General features: G+C 36.3%; 3 protein-coding genes across 4 annotated transcripts; all 3 read right to left on the bottom strand.

Moving 5' to 3' along the window:
* Nucleotides 1-8,425: 8,425 nt before the first annotated feature.
* Nucleotides 8,426-14,783, bottom strand: LOC122042801. 2 transcript variants are annotated; one of them, XM_042603114.1, is made up of 8 exons: nt 14,601-14,783; nt 13,707-13,819; nt 12,832-13,028; nt 11,995-12,110; nt 10,825-10,912; nt 9,664-10,173; nt 9,123-9,460; nt 8,426-8,887 (listed from the first exon to the last, which is right to left on the bottom strand). In XM_042603114.1, the coding sequence occupies exons 3-8, from the start codon at nt 12,989-12,991 to the stop codon at nt 8,729-8,731; spliced, it is 1,371 nt and encodes a 456-aa protein (XP_042459048.1). In that variant the 5' UTR covers nt 12,992-13,028; nt 13,707-13,819; nt 14,601-14,783; the 3' UTR covers nt 8,426-8,728. The 2 variants fall into 2 exon arrangements, with proteins under 2 accessions (XP_042459048.1, XP_042459047.1); XM_042603113.1 differs by having other exon boundaries at nt 13,707-13,779; nt 14,601-14,782.
* A 474-nt stretch (nt 14,784-15,257) lies between these two features.
* LOC122042802 (thioredoxin-like protein CITRX, chloroplastic) lies at nt 15,258-17,376 on the bottom strand. The gene is made up of 4 exons (XM_042603115.1): nt 17,089-17,376; nt 16,870-16,992; nt 15,552-15,632; nt 15,258-15,463 (listed from the first exon to the last, which is right to left on the bottom strand). Exons 1-4 carry the CDS (start codon nt 17,299-17,301, stop codon nt 15,347-15,349), a joined length of 534 nt encoding a protein of 177 aa, XP_042459049.1. The 5' UTR covers nt 17,302-17,376; the 3' UTR covers nt 15,258-15,346.
* A 263-nt stretch (nt 17,377-17,639) lies between these two features.
* Nucleotides 17,640-20,890, bottom strand: LOC122042800 (ras-related protein RABA1f-like). The gene is made up of 2 exons (XM_042603111.1): nt 20,582-20,890; nt 17,640-18,263 (listed from the first exon to the last, which is right to left on the bottom strand). The coding sequence occupies exons 1-2, from the start codon at nt 20,797-20,799 to the stop codon at nt 17,837-17,839; spliced, it is 645 nt and encodes a 214-aa protein (XP_042459045.1). The 5' UTR covers nt 20,800-20,890; the 3' UTR covers nt 17,640-17,836.
* Between the last annotated feature and the right edge of the window lie 873 nt (nt 20,891-21,763).

Here is a 21,763-nt window from a genome sequence, read left to right as displayed (position 1 = left end):
GGTCAGAGGTCGATTTTCAGGAACTGACGACCTGGGATTTACCCCGCCATGCGCCTATGACATGTGTACCTGCATGAACCTCCCTCCATATCTGTGGGGCCGGCACTAGAGGGACCGCTAAGGTAACGGATTTACCTTTTTTTAAAGAGAAATTTTCAACGCACCCCTCAAGTTTGCTAATTTTGTATTTTACTCACAGAATTTGTTAGTGGAAGAATCGGGTGAAATGACAGTTTTCAAAGTTGTTGAGAGTATATTAAATCCTTAAAAAAAGTTAACACTAAATGTTCACGGATTATCCATAAATATATATGTAGTATAACAAAATTATATATGTTAACCTACACATCCCTTATGAGCACTATATGTAAATTTTTAAAAAATTCATTTAGCTTGAATACTATAGTTCAAACCTTAAACCCTAAATTCTAAATCCTAAGCTAAAAAAAAAAATTTACACATGGTGCTAGTGGTTGTTCTTTATCAATATTTTATATTCATTTTCTTGATAATTATCATTTAATCTTTTGTAATTAATATTATTTTTTATTATTCATATTTTTGCTCCGATCCTTTATTTACTATAAATGCTGGGCTCCTATGTCTAGAGGTGGATCTTTGGATTGCTCCAAGATTTAATAGTTGTTTAATATGCATAGTAAATTCTTCTATTTCACAGTTAATATATCTTAAGTCTTATGTCTTAATTGTAAGATCTGGATTTATTATGGATAGTTTACAATATACCTGATCTCTTTTCCAATATTTAGTAGGATTTTTCTCTATGATTTCTATTTTCTCTAGTATAGAAATTAGGGAGCCTAAGCTGGGTTGAGTTTTTAATGATTGAAGTAAATATGATGGAGAAAGTAAACCTATTGGGATGTCTAAATCTTCACAATTTTCTATTATTGTTTTTAGACAATGATAGGGACTAACACAACCAAATATTTCTAGTTTTCATGATATACTTAGATAACTAACTAGCTAGAAAAATCTTGAGTATTTATCAAACATAGACCTTTACATGAGTTTTTATTTGGACAATTGCAATTTTCTTTGCTTACTCTGATAGCTAGTGTAACAGCTATGGAGATTGAAGGAATATTAGAAGGATCAGTAGAGGTAGTAGTATTTGAAGGGGTATCACCACGCTTATGCATGATGGAAGGATAGTCAGAAACAATGGGGGAGATGATAGGAGTGGAAAGAAAAATAACATAATCCTTAGTAAGGAGGAGGGCTTGGTTGGAGCGATGGGAAAGTTAAGTTCCAAGATTTAGTGTGTATTGGGTGTAATAAGGTTTAATCCATAATTTAGAAGGGGATAAGAGAGTGCCAAAAGTATTACAATTGTTATAAAAATATAAATGTATGTTGGTAACAAATTTGGTATATGATAGTTTTTGACCATCAAACTAAGTAGTAACTTAAGGTTGTGCAACAGTTTTGATGAGATCAGGTGGCAAAATACCTAATATAGTAGCTTCATCAATCGTGGAACTGATTGCGCCACTGTCAAGGAAGGCATGAAGTGTAAATTCATGGTCATGAATATTTACTAAACATTGAACCCGTATATTAGTGGTTTGACTTGTATTGCAAATACTGGGTATTTTTATAAAAATCGTATCCATATCTGGATTTGGTTCATTTACCATTAAAGATTTTCCGTCATCCAATTGTGATGCAGAGGATATGTATGGCTTGAGAGTAGTCAATTCTATTTCTATAAGGTTAAGTCAAGTTTCTAAGACTAATACTCGTGTTTCAAGAAGTATATTTTGAGTACTACCTCTTACGTGGGATACTATGGGTATTATAATAGCAAAAATTTGTTCTAGGCATAAGTTACAAACTTGCCTTCAACAAAGTTTGCACGTACCTCGTTTGTCTATGGATGGATAAAATCCGCATAGAAAACATGGATGTTAAGTTCCACTTATGGAGGGATTTAGATTGGTCAATTTGTGTAAGTATAGACATGTGAGGTGGAACCTGTTGAAACATCAAGTCCAGGTCCTCATATGGGAGCAAGTTGTCCCATTAATCTTCTATGTCATTGAATTTGTACGGAAAGTCTTCATTAGATAGTCCATATTTTTCAACCGTCCTAGTTGGGGTATTTAAAAATGAATTGACTCATTTATAATCTGAAGGAAATCAAATTTCTTCTACATCATCTACTTACACAATGGAGTAGATAAACGAAGTGTTTGATACATCTGATTAGATTTCTATTAAATCTAAATTGGTACAAGTTACTTGTTTTTTTCCCTAGTATGTAAGTTTTTCTTAGTTGGACAAGCAAAGGACAAATGTCTAATTTGTTACATGTAAAACAAGTGATGGTATTTGCATATGTTTTCTTAGCTTGGGTTTAAACTGACTGTCTAACGTGTTTGCCTTTGTTTAGGTATGGTTTATTTTTTCTATTTTTTCTTAGTTAATTAGTTTTCTTAGGCTTAACTTTCTGTTTGTCCTGAATGGCAGGTCTATTGGGTATTCTTCTTTTTCTATGTTGATTTACTATGTATTATTGGTGTTGGGACCGAAATGTAGCTAGAGGAGGGGGGTGGGGGTGAATAGCTCGTCGCGATCGTCGTGCTCGTCGTTGCTCGCTTCTTGGGATGATGTACAGTGAAAATACAAGAAACACAAACAACAACGCTAACTCTAGGAATTTACTTGGTATCCACCTCAAGAAGAGGTGACTAGTCCAAGGATCCACACAATCACACACCCTCTACTATAAAAACACTCCTTCTCGGTAACTACCGAAGGCGGAGAAACCTTACAACCTCACAATACAACAATGAGAAAGAAAGAAACAAAATACAAATGAATTTTATAAGATTACAATGAAAACCCTAGCTTCTTCTTATTATTGTTGCAACTCGCCTCTTGACTTGGATGAGTCTCCAAGAACCTTCAAGAACTGGCGGTGAGGAAGAAAAGATCACTGTAGAGAGCTGCTGTGATCGCCCGTGGAGAAGAATCGAAGAAGTGTCGAAGACACGCTCGCCATCGGCTTTATCTGCGCCAACGGTCGAATCCCAATCGATTGGGGAGGCTTTGGATCGATCGGTTGATCGATCCAGAGTGCCTCTGTGCTCTTGGAAAACACTTGAATCGATTGGCCAATCAATTCAACGTGTCTCGCGTGATTTCCAGAGCTATCGCGTGATTTTCCAACCTCCTAATCGATTGCCCAATCGATTGGAGGTTTCAATCGATCAACGGATCGATTCAGAAGCTCACTATTCGCTCAAAAACTCTCCCAATCGAATGACCAATCGATTGGGGAAGTTTCAATCGATTATCCAATCGATTCAACCCATTTCTGCATGAATTCGCATCAACCAATCAATTGACCAATCGATTGAACCCCCCAATCGATTGGACAATCGATTGGAAAGTAGAAAACTAGATAGAGCTTGAAATTAGCTTCGTTTCACATCCGAGATCACCTCATTCCGATATCCGAGTCAAAAGTTATGGCCTTCGAAAGTTTACTACGTTTGAACTTCCTAGTTCCATGTCAATTCCCTATTGGACTTACGACCGCTAAGAATTCGGTCAACATTTGACCCATCTGGACTTTCTCTTTGCGCCAAGTGTCAGGTCAATCTTGACCCACTTGGACTTACCATCTCATGCCAAGTGTCCGGTCCTCCATGACCCACTTGGACTTCCAAACACCAGGTGTCCGGTCAACCTTGACCCACCTAGATTTTCACATGTTTGGCTTCACTCACTAGGTCTTTCCATCTGCCTAGCTTCACTCACTAGGACTTTCCATCTGCCTGACATCACTCACCAGGACTTTCACCTAGCTTTAACCACTAGGATTTTCACCTGGCTTTACTCACCAGGATTTTTCCACTACTCAGCTTCACTCACCGGGACTTTCCACCTGCATGTCTTCACTCACCAGGACTTTCACCTAGCTTCACTCAATAGGATTTTCCAACTGCCTAGCTTCACTCACTAGGTCTTTCACCTGACTTCACTCACCAGGATTTTTCTTTCTGCCTAGCTTCACTCACTAGGATTTCCCAGTCAAGTATCCGGTCAATCTTGACCTACTTGACTCTTCTTCAAACTCAGACTAGTCAAACCCTAACCAGAGGGGAATTGCTCCAACAATCTCCTCAATCGGATGATTACACCTGTAATCTCCACGTATTATCTATATTGTCAAATATCGAAACTCAAACATAAAGACTCAAGCTTGAGTCAACTCAAGCTTAATCAACCATATCATCCTTGACCTAGGGATATTGCACCAACAATTGGGAGTGTATATTTGACTACAGAAATTGTATTGTTGGTTTTTAGCTGTTTTTTATCTGAATATAAGTACAACTTTTATAATACTGAGATGATGTGTTCATACTCATATATTGTTATATTGGGGTGTCACTTTCATATCTGTCAATGCTTTATGAATTTCCTTATCTAGGCCTCCTCGTAATTTACTAAATAGTCGTTCTCCTAATTCAGTATTATAATAATTTTCTAAAATTGTTGTAAGTGCTAGGAAATATTACAAAATGATTTTATCCAGTTCTAATTAAAGATTTGGAGTTGTTCTAGATCTCTCATGACTTTTCTTTGCCTTAGATCTAGTCCTATATTGGCATCTCTCGTTGTTAAAAGTCTATAAACTATATAAAAGAAGTTTAAGATGTTATTTTCTTATGATGTTATGCGAGCTATTTCTTCTGAAAAGTTTATTTAATAAGCTTCCTATGCAACTCTTGTTACATCTCCTAAGTAGTTTTCTTTTATTCTCATCATAGCTTCTCCTGTTTCTATGCACAGTTCATGTCTAGCTTGATAATCTTTTTACCATAAAACTATGAGATTTAAGAATCAAGAACTTCAACAATTCACAAAGCTTGAGGATCAATTCCATTTCTCCTCAAGAGACAAACTTGATAATATATAAAATTGTTTACTTGACAACATTTGGAATATTCTAACAATACCAAGAAGTTCCAATTACAAGATTATTGTTATTAATGCACACTCAAATTGTAAGGAACTAGGGAGCTAAACACACTTAAGCGTAGCGGAAAACTTCTAGTTCCTACAGAAGATCCATGCAAAGGGAAAGACATGTTACAATCTATACTAAGTTTATATCATGATAGTATATTTTTGGTGCATGCACACGAACTCCAGACAACTTGGATCTCAGCATGATCGCGTATCTATAGTATCCACACGAACAAGTGTTCGTTTGTCTCACAAACTCGCAAAGTGGAGAAGGCAACCACCTAAGGTTGTGCTAGCAACCTTGATAGGAGGTCTCAGACTAGAGGAGAAGAGAAGAGGAAGGAGAATGAAGAAGTACACCAAAAATGAGAGAAAAAATACATAAGTATTTTCATCCAATGAAAATACTTAATGAGCATTAATTCAATTAATGAGCATTAATAAATATTTACACTCCATTAAAGACCACATTTGAAACTCTTCATTTTGAATTTAATTTCTAAAATTGAATGATTCATTGAATTTCAAAATTCAATAAATTAATCTCCATTAATCCTCTTAGTGAATGAATTCACTTGAGTCTAACTCAAGTTCAATTCAATCGAGTCTTACTCAATTGATCTCATGCAATTTCAAATATAATGAATCACTATTTCATTAATTCGTATTGACTCTTTGAGTCTATTTGAATTGAACTCAATCCAATAATTAGATCCAATTGAGTCTAATTCAATAAGTCCAATTCGGATTATACTTAATTCAATGATTCATCATATAAACCCATCTCCAAATCTATTTGTTCTTTATGTGTGACCCAATAGGTTCTCGTAACGTTGGCAATGTATCCAAATCAACATTTAGATACATAAGTAATCAGTGACATCTAGCAAGGCATCATTGCTACCCAAGTGACGAAAAAATCAAGATCGACCTAACCTATCCGTGGCTATTTTCTTGTATGACTTGGTCCCTCTATCTTTGATATCTAGATTGATCAATGAGGCATAGACCGTATCATCCTCTTATCAACCTTTTGTGTTTCTTGATCTCTAAGTAGACACACTCAATCAAATAACCTCAATATCTCATATTGACTTATTTGCGCATGATCATGCTTTCTTGTGTCCTACTAATCAAGGGGTCCACTGATATCACTTCTGTTATATGGAAGGAATAGATCCCATCTACATCACTCATATTCCTCCGCATAATTCATTGCATACCCAGTGATCGACTTTATTGTCCACCTTGTTACAAGTGACGTTTACCGATACCAAAATACACAACTCCTTATATAGGGAACCATAATAACTTCAGGTCTAAAGACTATTCATACCAATAGTCATATGAGAATGTTTATGATACTCATGATCCATGAAATATTCTCATGGTGGGTCATTCAGTATATATTCTCTAATATATACACATGTGTCAACCTGATATCTCATATTCATGACTTGTGAGATCAAGTCATCCGTTGACCTACATGCTAGTCTCAACGCATTAATATTATCCTTGTATATTAATGCTTGATTAGGAATAGTTAAGAGTAGTGTTCCATGTATATCTACAATATCTCACTATCAATTCAACCAATTGATATGTTGTAGATAAGAACCTACTACCCAAGGACATTATTATACTTATTCAATCGACACTGAATTGAAATAAATATAATAACCAACTTTACTTTTTATTAATAATGAAATATAATACAAAATGAATCATTTACAATTATCTCATAATTGGTACTAGGGCTAATACTAACACAAATTACTTCCTAATAATAATTCACAAACCAGAAGACAAGAAATACTCTTGCTATATTATTTTTTAAGAACACAATTAGAAATGTATTATGATTGGGAAGAAGTCAGAATAATCATATAAGGATGTGGAAAACCATCCTATAAAGTCTTTTACTCCTTAATGATCATTTACTTCGACCAAGGTAGTAATAGGCCAAAATTTCTTACTCAGTGCCTTACTAAAGGTAAGAGGAAAAATACAATCAGACAAAACTTATGCTCAAGCTACTGCTAAGCTTGAAAAAAATAGACAAACAATCTTCAGACCTAATCCATAAGCCCAATTATTTGACTTTAGCCCAACTTAATGCCAAAGTGATCAGTACGTCAGAATAATGAAATTCAGAATCTCACTATACCAAAAGGTATGACTATAGTTTATGACCTAATCCATAAGCCTAATTATTTGACTTTAGCCCAACTTAATGTCAAAGTGATCAGTACGTCAGAATAATGAATTCAGAATCTCACTATGCCAAAAGGTATGACTATAGTTTATGAAACTGAGTTCAACTATAAAGTGTCAAAAGCTCTACAAAATATGTGACCAGACCATGAATTATGGTTGTCTATGTCAATTACTTTACTCTTTCCGCGTGTGTAAGTGTTCAAGACCGAGAGTGATAAGTGTTTCAGTGTGTGCAAGTATTTCAACAGCAATATAATTTAAGTTGTCTGTAAGTATGCTTATGTAATGACTTTTAATATCTTTATGTAAAGCTTGTAATTAGCTACTATAACTTTCTGTTCAAGCACGGTTTGTCATGTTCTAAGCTTTCTGTATATTTCAATAAAAGCTTTTTCTTATAAAGAACTAACTTCTTATACTAGTTCATAGAAGGTTCTGCATTGTCTCTTTCCAAAAAGCTAATCTCATAAAACTTCCTCAATCTTTGTCTGAGTACCTTGACGAGAATAATAAATGTAAAAGAAATAAGCAGAATCCTGATTTGATAAATCCTGTGCAAGTTAAATAAGGAAAACATTCAGCCTACAAATTTTAAAGATAGTCAGGGCAGCAATTGACTATGAAATCATTTATAGGTGAACTCGACCCTGTATCCCATCCGGTCCGTCCCATGTTAGCTCGGGTGCTGCGATTTACCTCCCTCACAATGACCGTGGGTCCGGTCGATGGGGGCCTGGGGGCGAGGATTTCACCTTTTGCTACAATTTATAGGTGAACTCGTAAACAAATTAATAACAGGATAAGAAAAATAAGATATCCTCTCTCTTACCTAGAATCACCATAAACCCAAAAACACCCAACAGTGTTTTTATTCACGAGTAAAAATACTAAAAATCTTATACTTAACTCTAAACCCAACTTCTGCTTCGAAAAAAAACCACTCAACCTCTAAAAAAAAGTATTAAAATAATTGGTAGAGGGCGCGCCCCCAACGCGCAGGATAAAATTCCTTTGATTTTGGCTTAAATACTACTTGAAATTCATTATCTTTTATCTGTGACAGGTGAGGCACAGAACTGTGTCGGGCTCAATGCTCATCGGAAGAACGGCAAGGGCTTCAAGCTCATCCCACAGCTTCTCGACTAGTAACACTAAAGAAAAAGGTGAAAAAAATTAGGACTGCGATTGATTTGCAAGACAAATGTTGCAGAACTTGCTCACAAACTCAATATCATTCTATTTCAATCTAAATTCCTGTACACCCACTCGAATAACAGATAATAGAAAAATAATTATACATCTCAAAAGTTGTTGGCTAGAGTTTAAGAATATAGATACAATCGTCAGCTCTTTAACTATAGTAGCTAAGGAACAAGATGCCAATGGAATCTAAGAAAACTATTGAATTATATAAATATCATGTGTAGATTGCTTGTCAAAGGATGGTTTTCTGCAAGACTCGATGACTCGTAATCACGAAAATTGCTCGGCCTAAAAGAGAGTGCTGCTACTCCTTATTGCTCAATTGCTTGGCAATGATTGGACGGACGTCATCAACATCAACCAATGTCTCGAGGAAGAGAAGTAATTGGATTAGAGCTTCATCGAATGGATCACCAAACCAACTCTTGATTGGTATCCCATTATTGACTTGCAGACGAAACACCTGAAAATACAAAAGGAAAGTTATAAGTAGATTTATAGTTGCAGCTTGGTTTATCTTTGAGATAACAAGGCAAGAAAAATTTGTAATTAATGTATAATTTAGTGCATAAATTCTTAAAATGCAGTTGAGAATGCAATTTTTGTGAGGCCCATAACATAGTATATTAGTTATCTTTTGCAAAATAACATGCTTCAGAACTGATAGAAATCCTAAAAATATAGATGAGATTCAATACCTGTGGAGTATTGTCAACTATGGCAACTTTGGCTAGGTCAATTCCCAAAATGGTTAGATCCTTTGTATAATTGCCATCAGAGAAAACACATGATTCACGGTAAACACGCTTTGATATTATGTTCCTGTCTGGATCCAGTATGTCCAGTAGCTTTTCAGCATATATACTTTGGCTGGCAGTGAATATGATGATTTTGAACATTTGTGCCACCCTTTCGAGAAACAATTGAAGGAATGGTCTTCGTCTTACATATACTGTATGATGTTTCATGTCAAAGAAAATGGGAAAGGTGAAATCTGCATCATCACAGTGTTCCATGGTAGAATGAACCAAGGTTTCTGCAATAGACAAAAAGAACCAAGGTTTAAAAACTTTCACGGTTGATATTATGTTCTCTATAACAGTGTTTGAGGAAGGATTCACCTTCTAACAATTTCACCTAAAATTAAGAATAGTAAAGAAAATAGACTACAGACGCAGAAATGACACCTGAAGAATTCTAGATCAAGGAAACAAGAGAAAAGTAATGAAGGGTTCTTACCATCCAGATCAAGTACAAGAGTTACTTGCCTCTTGTTTTGTGCTTCGGGTGGTAATAAAATGGATGAAACTGCCTCTGGTAAACATGTTAAAGTTTTCAAAGGTAACTGTTGATTGCAGTAATCTATTTCTTCTAGATTGCCAAAGTCACAAGTAAGTTCATTTTCAGGATGAGTTGCTAAATACAAGCATGCTTCATCAAAGTTCATGTTCTCTTGAACTGATTCCGTTTCATGAATACTACCAGTTTCAACTGTTCTATAAGGGGAGGGCACTATCATGCATCCACCCACCATGTCAATCATTATGTCAGAATTCATAAATTCATAAATAGGGAAAGTGGAATTTAAGACATCCACAACTCCAATGCTACTGTCAAAGGGTAAGGTATAAAGGCTATCAGAATCATAGAAATTTGATAAAATGCAGGTTTGATATTCATCAGTGACAAAGATTCCGTCTTCACTTTCATCTGCAACAAGATGAGGCAATCTGGAGCATTCATATTTGTCTGCAAAACACAGAAAATATGTCTCAGTAACATTTTCTTTCATCATTTTAACAGATTCTTGTCACCAATGAAAGAAAAAGACAGACAAGAACATCATGAATCAAATAAGAATTGAGAAAAGTAATATCACTTCTCACTTCTTGCATTCCATCGACAATATGTCAATGAAGTTCCCAGGGTTTTTCAATCAACCTCATTTACATTATCCAATATCTTTCACTAACTGTAATTCCTTCTTCTTCTTCTTTTTTTTTTTACACACATTTGTAAAATCGAATACAATATAAATATAATGAAAGTTCTACATCATTTTTGTCGATCCCATGATAATCATGACGAGCTTTACAAGGTTTTCACAAAGAACGTTCATCTGTGCTTCCATGGCATACAACATTTCATGGCATGGAAACCCATTGTATTGTGATTCTTCTTCAAGCTCAGCAATCATGTAAATGACACCAAATACTTTAACAGGAATGTGAAGGTAACCGTGAAAACAATCTTACACACAGATATTTTCATAAACTGACGATGTTATTGTTATGTAAATGAATAAACTGGAGTCATGAGATGTCATCAAAAGGATAATGTGTCTGTTTAATGGAGTTAACAGATAGGCATGTAAAATTATGACATTAAACAACTCAATACCTTGACCACTGTGATTTAGTGACTTCATCTGGGATAGACCATCCTCAAGGTTTGGTGAGATTGCTTCTACATCAGGTAGACCAGAATCCTGCAATTGTAAATTATTACAAAAAAATCCTAACAGAAAAACTTACAAAGCATTCAAATATTTAGAAATAATGGCAGAGAGATGCCTTGAGTAACCATGAAATGAGTATATTGAAGTTCATATCAAAAACACACATATTAGCAGAGAAATGCCATGACAAATCATGGTTTTGGAATCCCTCAGAGAGAACAGCAATAAGCAAGAGTATCACACTCACGGCTAGCTACGCAAGCTAGGAGGGCCATCTCATATAAACCAATTTAACATGACAGGCATGACATTAGAAGCAATGTTGTAATGGAGGCATGGCAACCTCCTCTTATAATTATGTGAGAGCCTCTTAGACATGCTTACGTATAATTATAGAAAGCAACGACCATGCGAATTTGGAAGGACACCACATATTGGTCATATATGGCATATCTAGCATGCATATATGTAATTAAAAAATGCTCATTTGAACTAGTTTACACTAAACTAAATTGACTTAAAACCCCAAGGTACCTTATATTTTAGCTTGTAACTTGCAAGCATAACCTTTAACATTTATTGCAAGTGGTAAATACTTTATATATGTGCTACTTATATATATGAATTTGTTTTACATTGTTATTATTATTATTTTTTAATATTGATCACACATATGCCCTTGCATACAACATATGGGTGGTTAGATCAAGTGCATACTGCCTTAATATACTTTAAGAAAATTTGTCTTTTAGCGTCAAAGAAACACAATTTCGGTGGTTTGCCACTTTGGATAAGATTGGGCATTTCCTTGAAATCTTACATATTCATTAGTGAGATATAAATGTGGGTAAAATTATTGCAAACTCGAGTGATTTTCTAAAGCAGATCCTTTGTTTGAAGCTCATATCACCATTTCACCAAGAATATTAGCCTAGATGAATACAATATAATGTATAATGTGATTAAATGCCAAATTATGCCCAATAAATTGATCTTCACAACAAACTGACTGCATAATACTTTTAAAATAAGCATGCCATATGAATGGACACTCAAATGATAGATAACTCAATAATAGTGTAAGATAAAACATATTAAAAGATAACTAGTACCTGTTTTGTCATTGATCCAGGATCAGACAAAAATGAGGGCTTCAGTGATTGAATAGAGGTTCCATTAAGCTCAGCAGTTGTTGACTTGCATATAGATACTTCAACATTGATAGAAGCTGCAGTTTCAGACTTAGAATGCAACTTTGCACAAGCTTAGCCATAAATATAGGCAAGATAGGCCCGCAAAATAAAGGAAAGAACATTCTATACTACAAAAGTAGAAATATTTGACAATTCAGATCTTGAAGGCTTAAATCTTATTTTCACCACAAATATTCCCATTTATAACCCCCTATCCATTCCTTCTCGTTTCCCACTTCATTGAAGTGGGAAACGAGAATTGCATATTTGAAGAAACTTGAGTGAATAGCTATCTTTGCGCTATTCTCTTGCACAAGTACGGCAAGAGCAAGAAGATTTATGTGAGCGTGCACACAAAAAACAATGCTTGAAATAAAAAAGTTATATGACACCGAAACTTAAAAGAATGCATATATAACTTTACTATAAGTGTTATTTGAGAAAGGTAAATTAGAGAATACTGCTATATGCACTGATGCTTGATTATTTAAATATCAGTTCCTTTAAAGAATGCATAAATACCTTTACCTTCTAATCAGTGTTATTTGAGCAAGGTAAATTAGAGAATACTGCTACATGCAATAGCACTGGTGCTTGATTGTTTAAATATCAATTCCTTAAAATTCAAAGAGCTGATCCGTGCTTCTGAATCACACGAACCCCTCTCTTATAAACAGACAAATAATTAAATAAAATAAAACTTCTGTATAACTTGTTTGCTTTCTATTTCAAAAGTCCATTACAAACGTGGCTCACCATCATGATGGGTTTGGGAAAAAGTATCCAGTTGTGCTCCTTGTTGAAGCGCCTTGAATTGCTTTTCTGAACTTTTTGATATTTTAACAGATTTACGACTTGTGTGAAGATCATACAACCTTTCAGTGTTTGATTTGCTTTTTATTCTAAAGGCGGGCATTTGAGCTACACATATAATTTAACTTGAGAAAAATCAACTGCAAGAAAGGACAAGATACACATCTTTAGGATGGATTACTTAAGCCAAAAACCTAAAGTGCAGTTGTAAAAATATAATTAAAAATGGAAAGGAAATTAACATTATGGGGACAGAAATACAGTTATAATTGCTTGTAACACAAGCCGAAAAAGTGGATATAAACCTTAAAAAGAGATGATTGAAGTAAAAAAATTGCAAGATTACATGTTTAACACTGATCAGTTTTATAAGATAAACATAAGATACAACTCGTTCTTAAACTATAAGTCTCAAACGAGTAGCTTTCTACCAAGACATGGTTAAACATTGAAAACATGTACTATGGTATTAGAGGCCCTTAAGCCATTAAAATGATCAAAGAGAAGCAATTAAGGTAAATACAAATTGCTCAATCATAAAGTGGTGATTAATTATCCTAACAGTCATATACAGCAAGAAAAAAGAGACAGTATAATCATCAACTGATGATGTTTCCAGAAGGTTGTCACAAAAAGAAAAAGAAAAAACAACAATAACAATGATGATCTCCATCTCGATGAGTTGATGCTTATATCAATAGCTCAAGTTAGTAATAGAACTACCACAGTGCAACGACGAGAGGGTGCTGAATTACTTCTGAAAGGGTAAATTAAAAACAGATCTAAGAAAATCTACGCCAGCACTAGTTGCAGCTTACCTCAGCAGACAAAATAATAGGTTCTACGGCCGTCAATATTCACATGTGGAACTCCAGCTAAGTCTACAATTACCTGATGGAAAGAATCAGCAACAAGAGGCAGTCAAGTAAACCTGGAAACGCATTAAAACACTAATAGACATACTCAACACAAGAATTAACATAATTATAGAAAAATAATAAACAAGAGTTATCGTATAATAAATTAAGAAAAAGCTACGGATATCACTGTTGTGTCTGTTAATCTCGTTTGTCTCAATATAAACAGTAAAATCCTTCGATTAGACATTTGACTTGCTTTAGTACCAGAACAGTACTTGTTGTGACTGTACCGACGACGAAGGTAGTTTAGAACAAGGACGGAAGGCCCATGATAAAAGTGGTTATAACTAATAAGCGTTTGTCAGAAAACCAAAATACTAACCATTATGCACTTTTCCTTATAGAATTAAGCATGAAAATTAGCGTCTAAACTATCTAAAAGCAAACGCAGGATTCTTTGAAACCAAAATTGCAACTAAAGGAAACAGCGCGAGGATCAGAATAAGTGTCCACCGGGTCAAAAAAAAACCCTCAAAAAATAGAAGGGTTCGACACGAAACAAATAGATATTTAAGGGGGAAAACTATAAAGGAGCAAATTTTCTCATCCTGCTGGAAATTGAAGGAAATAAAGAAGAAAGACCAAGATTTTTCAGCTAAGGAGAGTAATTCCCATCCACCAAATATTCAAAGATCCTCAATCCAGTACCAGAAGGAAGACGCGGAGAGGCAAATCCACACGCAACCAAACATCAAGAACAACCGACGGCGAAAAGGCGCACAAAGGAAGCATCATCTTTAGGTCTCCTAGTCCTAGCGCGAAATAAAAGAGATCGAGATCGAGAGTTCATACCTAACTAGGCAGCAGCTTCCTTCCGCAAAAATTGTAGCTCCTTTGCGCTCTCTTCCTCGCTCTCCCTCCTCGATCTCGGATCAGAAAGGAATTTGCCTGCGAGGAAGAGGAGGAGGAGGTGAGCGAGGGAGAGGCGAGGGATAAAAGAGAAGAAAAAGGGAGGATTCGAGATCCAACAAGCATCTCTCTCGTTATATAAAGAGACCTTCCGTCGGCGACTAGCGAGAAGACGACGACCAGTACCAGCGAGATCACAAACGAACGGCCGTGATGCGACCTTCCCCGCTCACTTCCCACCTGTAGGCGCGTGACGCGTGGATTTCTACGATCCGAGTCAGCACCAACCCCAGTCGGTCACGCGTCAAGTTAGGATTGGGCGTATTTAAAATTTTCAAAAAATTCATTTATTTATCACTTTACCCGTCCCATCACCCATGCAGTGTTTGCATCCAAAGACAATCCAATTGTAGCGTTGAATTTCAAAAAACAAGCATCATCACTTTAATATTGCATTAGTCCTAAAATCAATACCAACGCTCTATTTTGAAAATCAACATCACCCATTTTTGAAATCTGATATTGTTCTTTGAATGCAGCACCTAAGTCATTAGCAGGACGAATAAAATAAAAAATATATATACGCCTTTTAACTGCGCCTGATTTTAAAAAACTAAACCCATTTCATAACCATTCCACATTTCCATCGACCACAACTTCTCACGGGTTGTCTCCATCGATCATAATTTTCACATTTCATTATCAATTATATTCTTGATCATCTCCGTCGGCACAAGCCCTTCAGTGCGGATGGCATCTTTACTAGGATCAGGGCTGATAAAGTACAAAGTTGGAAGCCCTCGAACCTGTTGTCAAACCAACTTTCACGTCACAACAGTTTGAAGAGATCAAAATTTCTACAAACGCTCCTCTCCATAGCACAACGATATTTACCTGCATGTCCCCGGCAAATTCATATTCCTCATCAGTGTCCACCTTCACAAAAAGTACATTGTCTCCGTATTCCACGGCCAGCTGCAAAAATACAGAAGTAAAAATTGGACTTTAAATGATAAAAGAGTATCATCGTGATGGAGATACACGGATAGTTTTATCTTTTGGAAGTCGCAGTTTCCTTTCAACCGAACAACTACTTAGCGGTAGTATTGCATTCAGGGAGAGAACAGAGTGAAGTATTGTGTAGTTCTAGTGCAACCTAGTGAGGCAAAAAAGCAAGATAATAAAGATCTAAAAAGGTAACTTATGGACGCTGCAAAAAGTTGAGATTGGTGTGCATTTGTGCTGCTTGTATACAACCCACTCATTGCAAGTGTAGAAACTCATTAATCAAGTTAGGGTGGAGGTTCCTAATCGATTGAGAAAAGAAATATGGTACTTTCAGGCCAATAATCAATGGATTTTGGTATCGGCTATTCGTACCGTGTAGATGTTGGTGAAACAATGAGAACTTAAATTGGGTTGCAGTGAGTTTTCACCACCCAGGGTGGCTTTTGACAGCCTCTTCTTCACACAAGGTTTTTCATCCTTTTCTCCTGCTTAGGATGGGAGGGGAAGTAGCAGCAAATGCTTTCATCTTAGCCCCCAGACTCAAGCTCAGGTAAGGCAAAAGCAGCAAATGCACTGTGCACTAGTTAATAAAGAGAGACTGTTACGACATTTCAACTCGGAACAGAATCAACGGCTGCTGAAAAGTTCTCAGATTCCAACAAGTTACACTAAATCTCTTGCATAATTAGTAAGATGTTTAGTTTCAGCTGAAGGGAAAAGTTCATGGCCCTGTTCTCTTGCTTGAACAGATTGGGGAGTTGTTGAACTCTTACAATAGGTTTCGGGGTAGAAGGCAGCCGAGTGCATGAAGCTCTCACCAATATGGGGTCCCGGGGAAAGGTCAAAACGCATTTGGTCTATTATACGCAGAGCTGTTTACACGACTCGAACCCATTGCCGCAAGGTCACAGGGCAGAAACTTTAATAAGCTTCCACAGCAAATTGATATCCTGGGCACCCAAATTGGACGATATAAAATTATGGGATAGGAATGTTGGAAGGGACTATTGATGTAGCTTAAACAATAAGCCGATACTAGATTTACTGCTCGATTTCGTGCTTAAACAGCGTGAAACTCTCTAATCAAATTCCATAACTACATGAACTAGGGCAGATTGGATTCCTACTTTTCTTTTTCAATGAATTAATAGGGCAACCAAGCAGGTTTACAGATCGAGAAAAGGGGAAGCGGTTGTAGGATTACCATTTCAAGCTCCTGGGCCATCAGAATGCAAGGCCCGCACCACGTGGCGTAGAAGTCGACGACGAGGGGGACGCTCCTCTCGCCTTTCACCAGATCCTTCACCTCCTTGGACGAGACCTTCTTCTGCACAACCACCGAGCAAGGCAGGAGCTAAGTGAAAAAAGAGGGAAAAGAACTAATAAACAGATAGAAAGAGAATAGTCGGAGTGAGAGCCATACCACGAGGTAGTCTTCTCTTATGTATCTGCCATTGGGGAACTTGGTAACCATGCTAATGGTACCGCGCCGCCGCTTGGTAGTCGAAGTAAAGGGTTTGGAAGTGATAGTGGAGTTTCCGAAGCCAGAAGAGGAGCCCAAGAGGGTCGGTACGGAACGAATGCGACAAGAGAAGATCGCCGGAGGCGATGAGAGAAAGGTTGTTGCCGCCATCATCCTGGGTTGGTCGACCGCCGGAGGAGGGCGAAGGCACAGCACGCGGTTGCTTCTGTGGTCTATCCATGCGCTTCGCCAAGTTGGTGTTTTATTGGGCCAGTCATTAAATGGGCTAGCAATAAGCTTCGGCCCAAATGATTCTCATTTTCGTTTCCCTCCTAACCATTAACTCTATTTTGTTAAAAATCTTGAAAATTCAAAATTATTTAAACATCTTATCAAGGTAACAACAATGCTAGCGATTAAAGTTATAATGATAAAAAAATCAAGAGTATTTTGATGGTTTTAAAGTTCTAGTAGCAAAGAACATCGAACACAACTTTAAGAACAAAACAAACGAACTCTTAAACTATATAGAAGATTTTTTATTGGTGCTAAAACAATCACTATTACAACAAAACGTATAAAAGCAGCAGTAATAATTCATCCAGTAAACACAAATCTGATAAACTCACTAGATCGATGAGTTTCACCTTGTATAATATGTTACTCCAGTATATCAAACGGGAAGATCGAGAAGACAGACCATTATATTTCAAGATGAACAACAACCAGCTTTCTTGACAGCTGATACATCGTCGCTAATGTTTATTGTTTGCCCCTTGGGTAAGTTTGCTTGATCATCACTTGCTTCTAGTGCCTTCCTGCTTGTTATATGGTATATCTGAGTGAGCACTTCTGTGAAGGCAGTCTCGACATTCATTGACTCGAGCGCGGAAGTCTCCATGAAGAAAGTATTTTCGTTCTCAGCAAAAGTCTTTGCCTCATCAGTTGGAACTGCCCTAAGATGGCGCAAGTCCTCTTTGTTGCCCACAAGCATAATCACAATGTTGGAATCAGTGTGATCCCTGAGCTCTTTCAACCACCGTGTCACATTCTCAAATGTTATGTGCCGGGTAACATCATACACCAAAAGTGCACCAATTGCTCCTCGATAGTATGCACTTGTGATTGCTCGATACCTATTATAGGTAGGAAAAGAGACAATGTTAAATCAAAGGAGCATGAAGTTCTTTTACCATGAAAAGAAACACAGTCCAACCCAGAAGTGGTTCTTTATCTAAACCATAAAATGTTGGCTGTTAATATGGAAAATAGAACAGTGTATTAGGGTAGAAAAACTGGAAATATAAATATAATATTACATTTAAAAAGTGCAAAAAAACTACTGCTGTAGTTCCTGATTTGTAGTCATTGTTAAAAATGGACACCTATAACCATAAACATAGTAGAGATAACCTCAATTGTATATAGGATTACATGAACAGCAACTTGATTCATATTAGAGTGGTATTAATGAACAAGATGACATTAGTGAACTCATCATGCCAAAGAAAACTCTAGCATAATTATAAGTGATATAAGAGAATATTAAGTACAGAGGTAGACATACTTTAAGGTGATCCTTGACATATCAATACTTTAAGGTGATCTCTTGTATAATGGTCAGGGGTCGATTCTCAGGAACTGACGACCTGGGATTTAACCTACTATGCGCCTAACGCCTGTGTACCTATATTTATTTCTCTCCATATCCGTGGGACCAACACTAGGGGGGTCGTTAAAGTAGCGGATCTACTTTTTTTTTTTTTTTTTCAAGGTGTTTTCTTTTTTTTTTTTTTTTGCCCCAGGACTGACTCAGTTGGCATGAGATAATGACTGTAGTGGTCATGGACAAGTCTCGAATTAACTTCTAAGAAATGGAAACTATGTCATGCTTGTGACCATGGACAAGTCTTCCAATATATTGCTAACCAGGAATTCAATAGCTAAAACATTAAGAACAAACATAAGTTTTCTATTTGACTAGCTATCCTTTTTGCTTATTCATTTGATTTTCCTAACCCAGCAATACAAGAATCATGCCCCACTCGGGTATCTGCATGATTGGCCCAGCAATTTGATTGCTATTGAGCATATTGCTTCCGCTTTATAGGTTTGTATCTAATATGTAAAATTCTCAATTACATTAATAAACATACTTTTTAAAGACAACGCCAAAAGCCATCTCCAGTCGCAATATTAGGAACTTGCAAGTGAATATATGCATCACAAATGTTAGATATATTTATTGAATGAAATTACAAAAGGACAGCAGGAAAAAAAAGAATAGCAATTATTATTCACTGTGCTTAACAGATATGGAAAGAAGGAAAAAAAGATGATATGTGAATATGAAGAATATCTGGGTTAAAGAGTTAAGGCAGTCTTGTTATCTCTTCCTAAGAGAATGAACAGACATTAAACATTAGTAGAAATGCCAAGACCCTCTATCAACGAAGATATTACTTGCTATTAGCAGTTTTTGAAATTTTATAAACCCTGCGAATTAATGGGGTTTGCATGCCATATCCCTTTAAAAGTCAGTGGAGCAAATAATAGATAAAGCAGCACAATGAAAATTTTCATTATACTGATTCTTAATAGAGGCCTTGGCAGATTCGAGAAGGTTCCACATAAGAAATCTAACTTGACTAATGACCAACAGGTGTCTCTGCAGCAAACTGCTGATAGTTTACAGAATCAGCATATGGCCTACAATGTTAAGAAATAGAACTCTGCTGCAAAATGCTAATTACTCTGCTCAAAGTTAACTGATCCCTTCTTATTACATCCTTTTTTTCAAAGGAGGAACAAACATATGATTCACAACCTTCAAATCAAGGACCACATATACCGTGCATGGCCAGATCAAAATGATTTAAGACCACAAAGCCATGGCCAACTTCGATTACCGATCTGTCATAATTATATGGCTGGAATATGTTCAATCAGCACATGATAGGAATCTATAAGCCACCTACCACAAAAGGAGAGAGATGGTTTAACATCCAAAATAAGGATAGCTTCGCCCTCCCACATGTTTAGTTGAGCATCATGATAATGCTAGACAACTGCAGGATTCAGTCTCAACTTCTTAATCACTCTAAAAAAAACAGTAGATAGATTCACGAGAACTGGCATTACAAACTGCAGTGTGTAGGTATAGATATTTCCAGATGATGGATCACGAACGCCCCACAGGTATTTGATTAGGCGGTCCAACGTTGACAACAAGCTCAACGAAACGATTTGCGATGCGAACTTATCTAACAAAACCCTACTTTGTACAAATCGAAATTAGCGCGCTCAAGATTTCACCAGAAATATAATCTAAGTCTTAAATCTGATCTGAAGCATTATTGTCCTAAAACGATTAAAACTACAAAAAATCGAAAATACAACTGATGGAAACATATCGATCGACTAAAATAACACTAAGTAGGGTTAAAGATCAAACCTTTCTTGCCCTGCGGTGTCCCAAATCTGGGCCTTGATCACTTTATCCTCGACGCGGATGCTCCGGGTGGCGAACTCGACCCCGATGGTGGACTTGGACTCAAGGTTGAACTCGTTGCGAGTGAATCGAGAGAGAAGGTTGGATTTTCCGACGCCGGAGTCACCGATGAGCACCACCTTGAAAAGGTAGTCATAGTCGTCATCTGACCTGTACGCCATTCCGCGATTGCCACAGCCACGACCACCTCTGCAGACGCAGCCCCGACGAAGTCTTAGCCGTGAGAACGAGATCCACGTCCTCTTAGCGACCGGAGCTCCCGAGAGATCTTGGTCGGCGGCGCCTCCGACTCGGAAACGAGTAGGAACGATGGGAACGGACTTTCGATGGAGAAATGGCAAACACTTCGAGGCGGGCGGCGTGGCGTTTCCTTTTTGGGGCTTAAATATGGCAAATAATAACATGCTGTCATCGTTATTATTTATTAACAATATTATTACTCATTAAAAAAAGGCTTTCTTTAGTGCATTTTTGTTCAACAAATAACCATTTATTGCCTAAAATAAATTGCTGCAACCATAATTATATAAAAAAAGAATGGGAAATGTTTCGACTTTTAAGCTAATTAGTTGAACCTATCCTGATTTATTAATCACTTCAATTATGTAATTACTAAAATAATATTAGATTTGTCGATCCACATCAATTTCTCTATCCAAAATATATAATTTAAGATAAAAAAATTACTTTATTAAATTTAAATACTCACTTTTCAATACATCATATATCAATTTTTCTATTTCTTCTCTCTCCTATATAATGTTCAGGAATGAAATACATTCTCTAAATTTAGAAAAATATTATTCATAATTTAGAAAATTATTTTTCTAAATTTAGAGAATCGATAGGATAACTGATATAAAAATTTTTTAACTACCCTATCTAAAATTTAAGATAAAATTTTTTAATAAAATATTTGATGTGGATGCTCTAAGTGCCAAACAAATATCTTAATCAAATTAAAAACTTCGATAGAGTTAAAACTTCAAAACGAATTTAAAGACGAGCATTGTACAAAATGGAAATGGACACAAACATAAATTGATAGTTTTATGCCAGAGGTAAGATCAAATTAAACAAATATGAATTCAACGGGATTGAGTCGGGCACGTTTGCAATTATTAT

The sequence above is a fragment of the Zingiber officinale genome, chromosome 2A, assembly GCF_018446385.1.
Source record: "Zingiber officinale cultivar Zhangliang chromosome 2A, Zo_v1.1, whole genome shotgun sequence".
Taxonomy (NCBI): domain Eukaryota; kingdom Viridiplantae; phylum Streptophyta; class Magnoliopsida; order Zingiberales; family Zingiberaceae; genus Zingiber; species Zingiber officinale.
Note: the sequence above shows the minus strand (reverse complement) of the source record. Positions and strands in the feature narration are given on the sequence as shown.

Coding starts and splice junctions, on each gene's coding strand:
- LOC122042801 (XM_042603114.1), bottom strand. CDS start 12,991: ATGCCCGCCTTTAGAATAAAAAGCAAATCAAACACTGAAAGGTTGTAT. Junction 10,913..11,994: donor CTGGATCAATGACAAAACAG/GTACTAGTTATC, acceptor TTACAATTGCAG/GATTCTGGTCTACCTGATGT. Junction 9,461..9,663: donor TCTTGTACTTGATCTGGATG/GTAAGAACCCTT, acceptor TGTCTATTGCAG/AAACCTTGGTTCATTCTACC.
- LOC122042802 (XM_042603115.1), bottom strand. CDS start 17,301: ATGATGGCGGCAACAACCTTTCTCTCATCGCCTCCGGCGATCTTCTCT. Junction 16,993..17,088: donor TAAGAGAAGACTACCTCGTG/GTATGGCTCTCA, acceptor GTGGTTGTGCAG/AAGAAGGTCTCGTCCAAGGA. Junction 15,633..16,869: donor TGGCCCAGGAGCTTGAAATG/GTAATCCTACAA, acceptor GTATTTTTGCAG/CTGGCCGTGGAATACGGAGA.
- LOC122042800 (XM_042603111.1), bottom strand. CDS start 20,799: ATGGCGTACAGGTCAGATGACGACTATGACTACCTTTTCAAGGTGGTG. Junction 18,264..20,581: donor GACACCGCAGGGCAAGAAAG/GTTTGATCTTTA, acceptor TACCTATAATAG/GTATCGAGCAATCACAAGTG.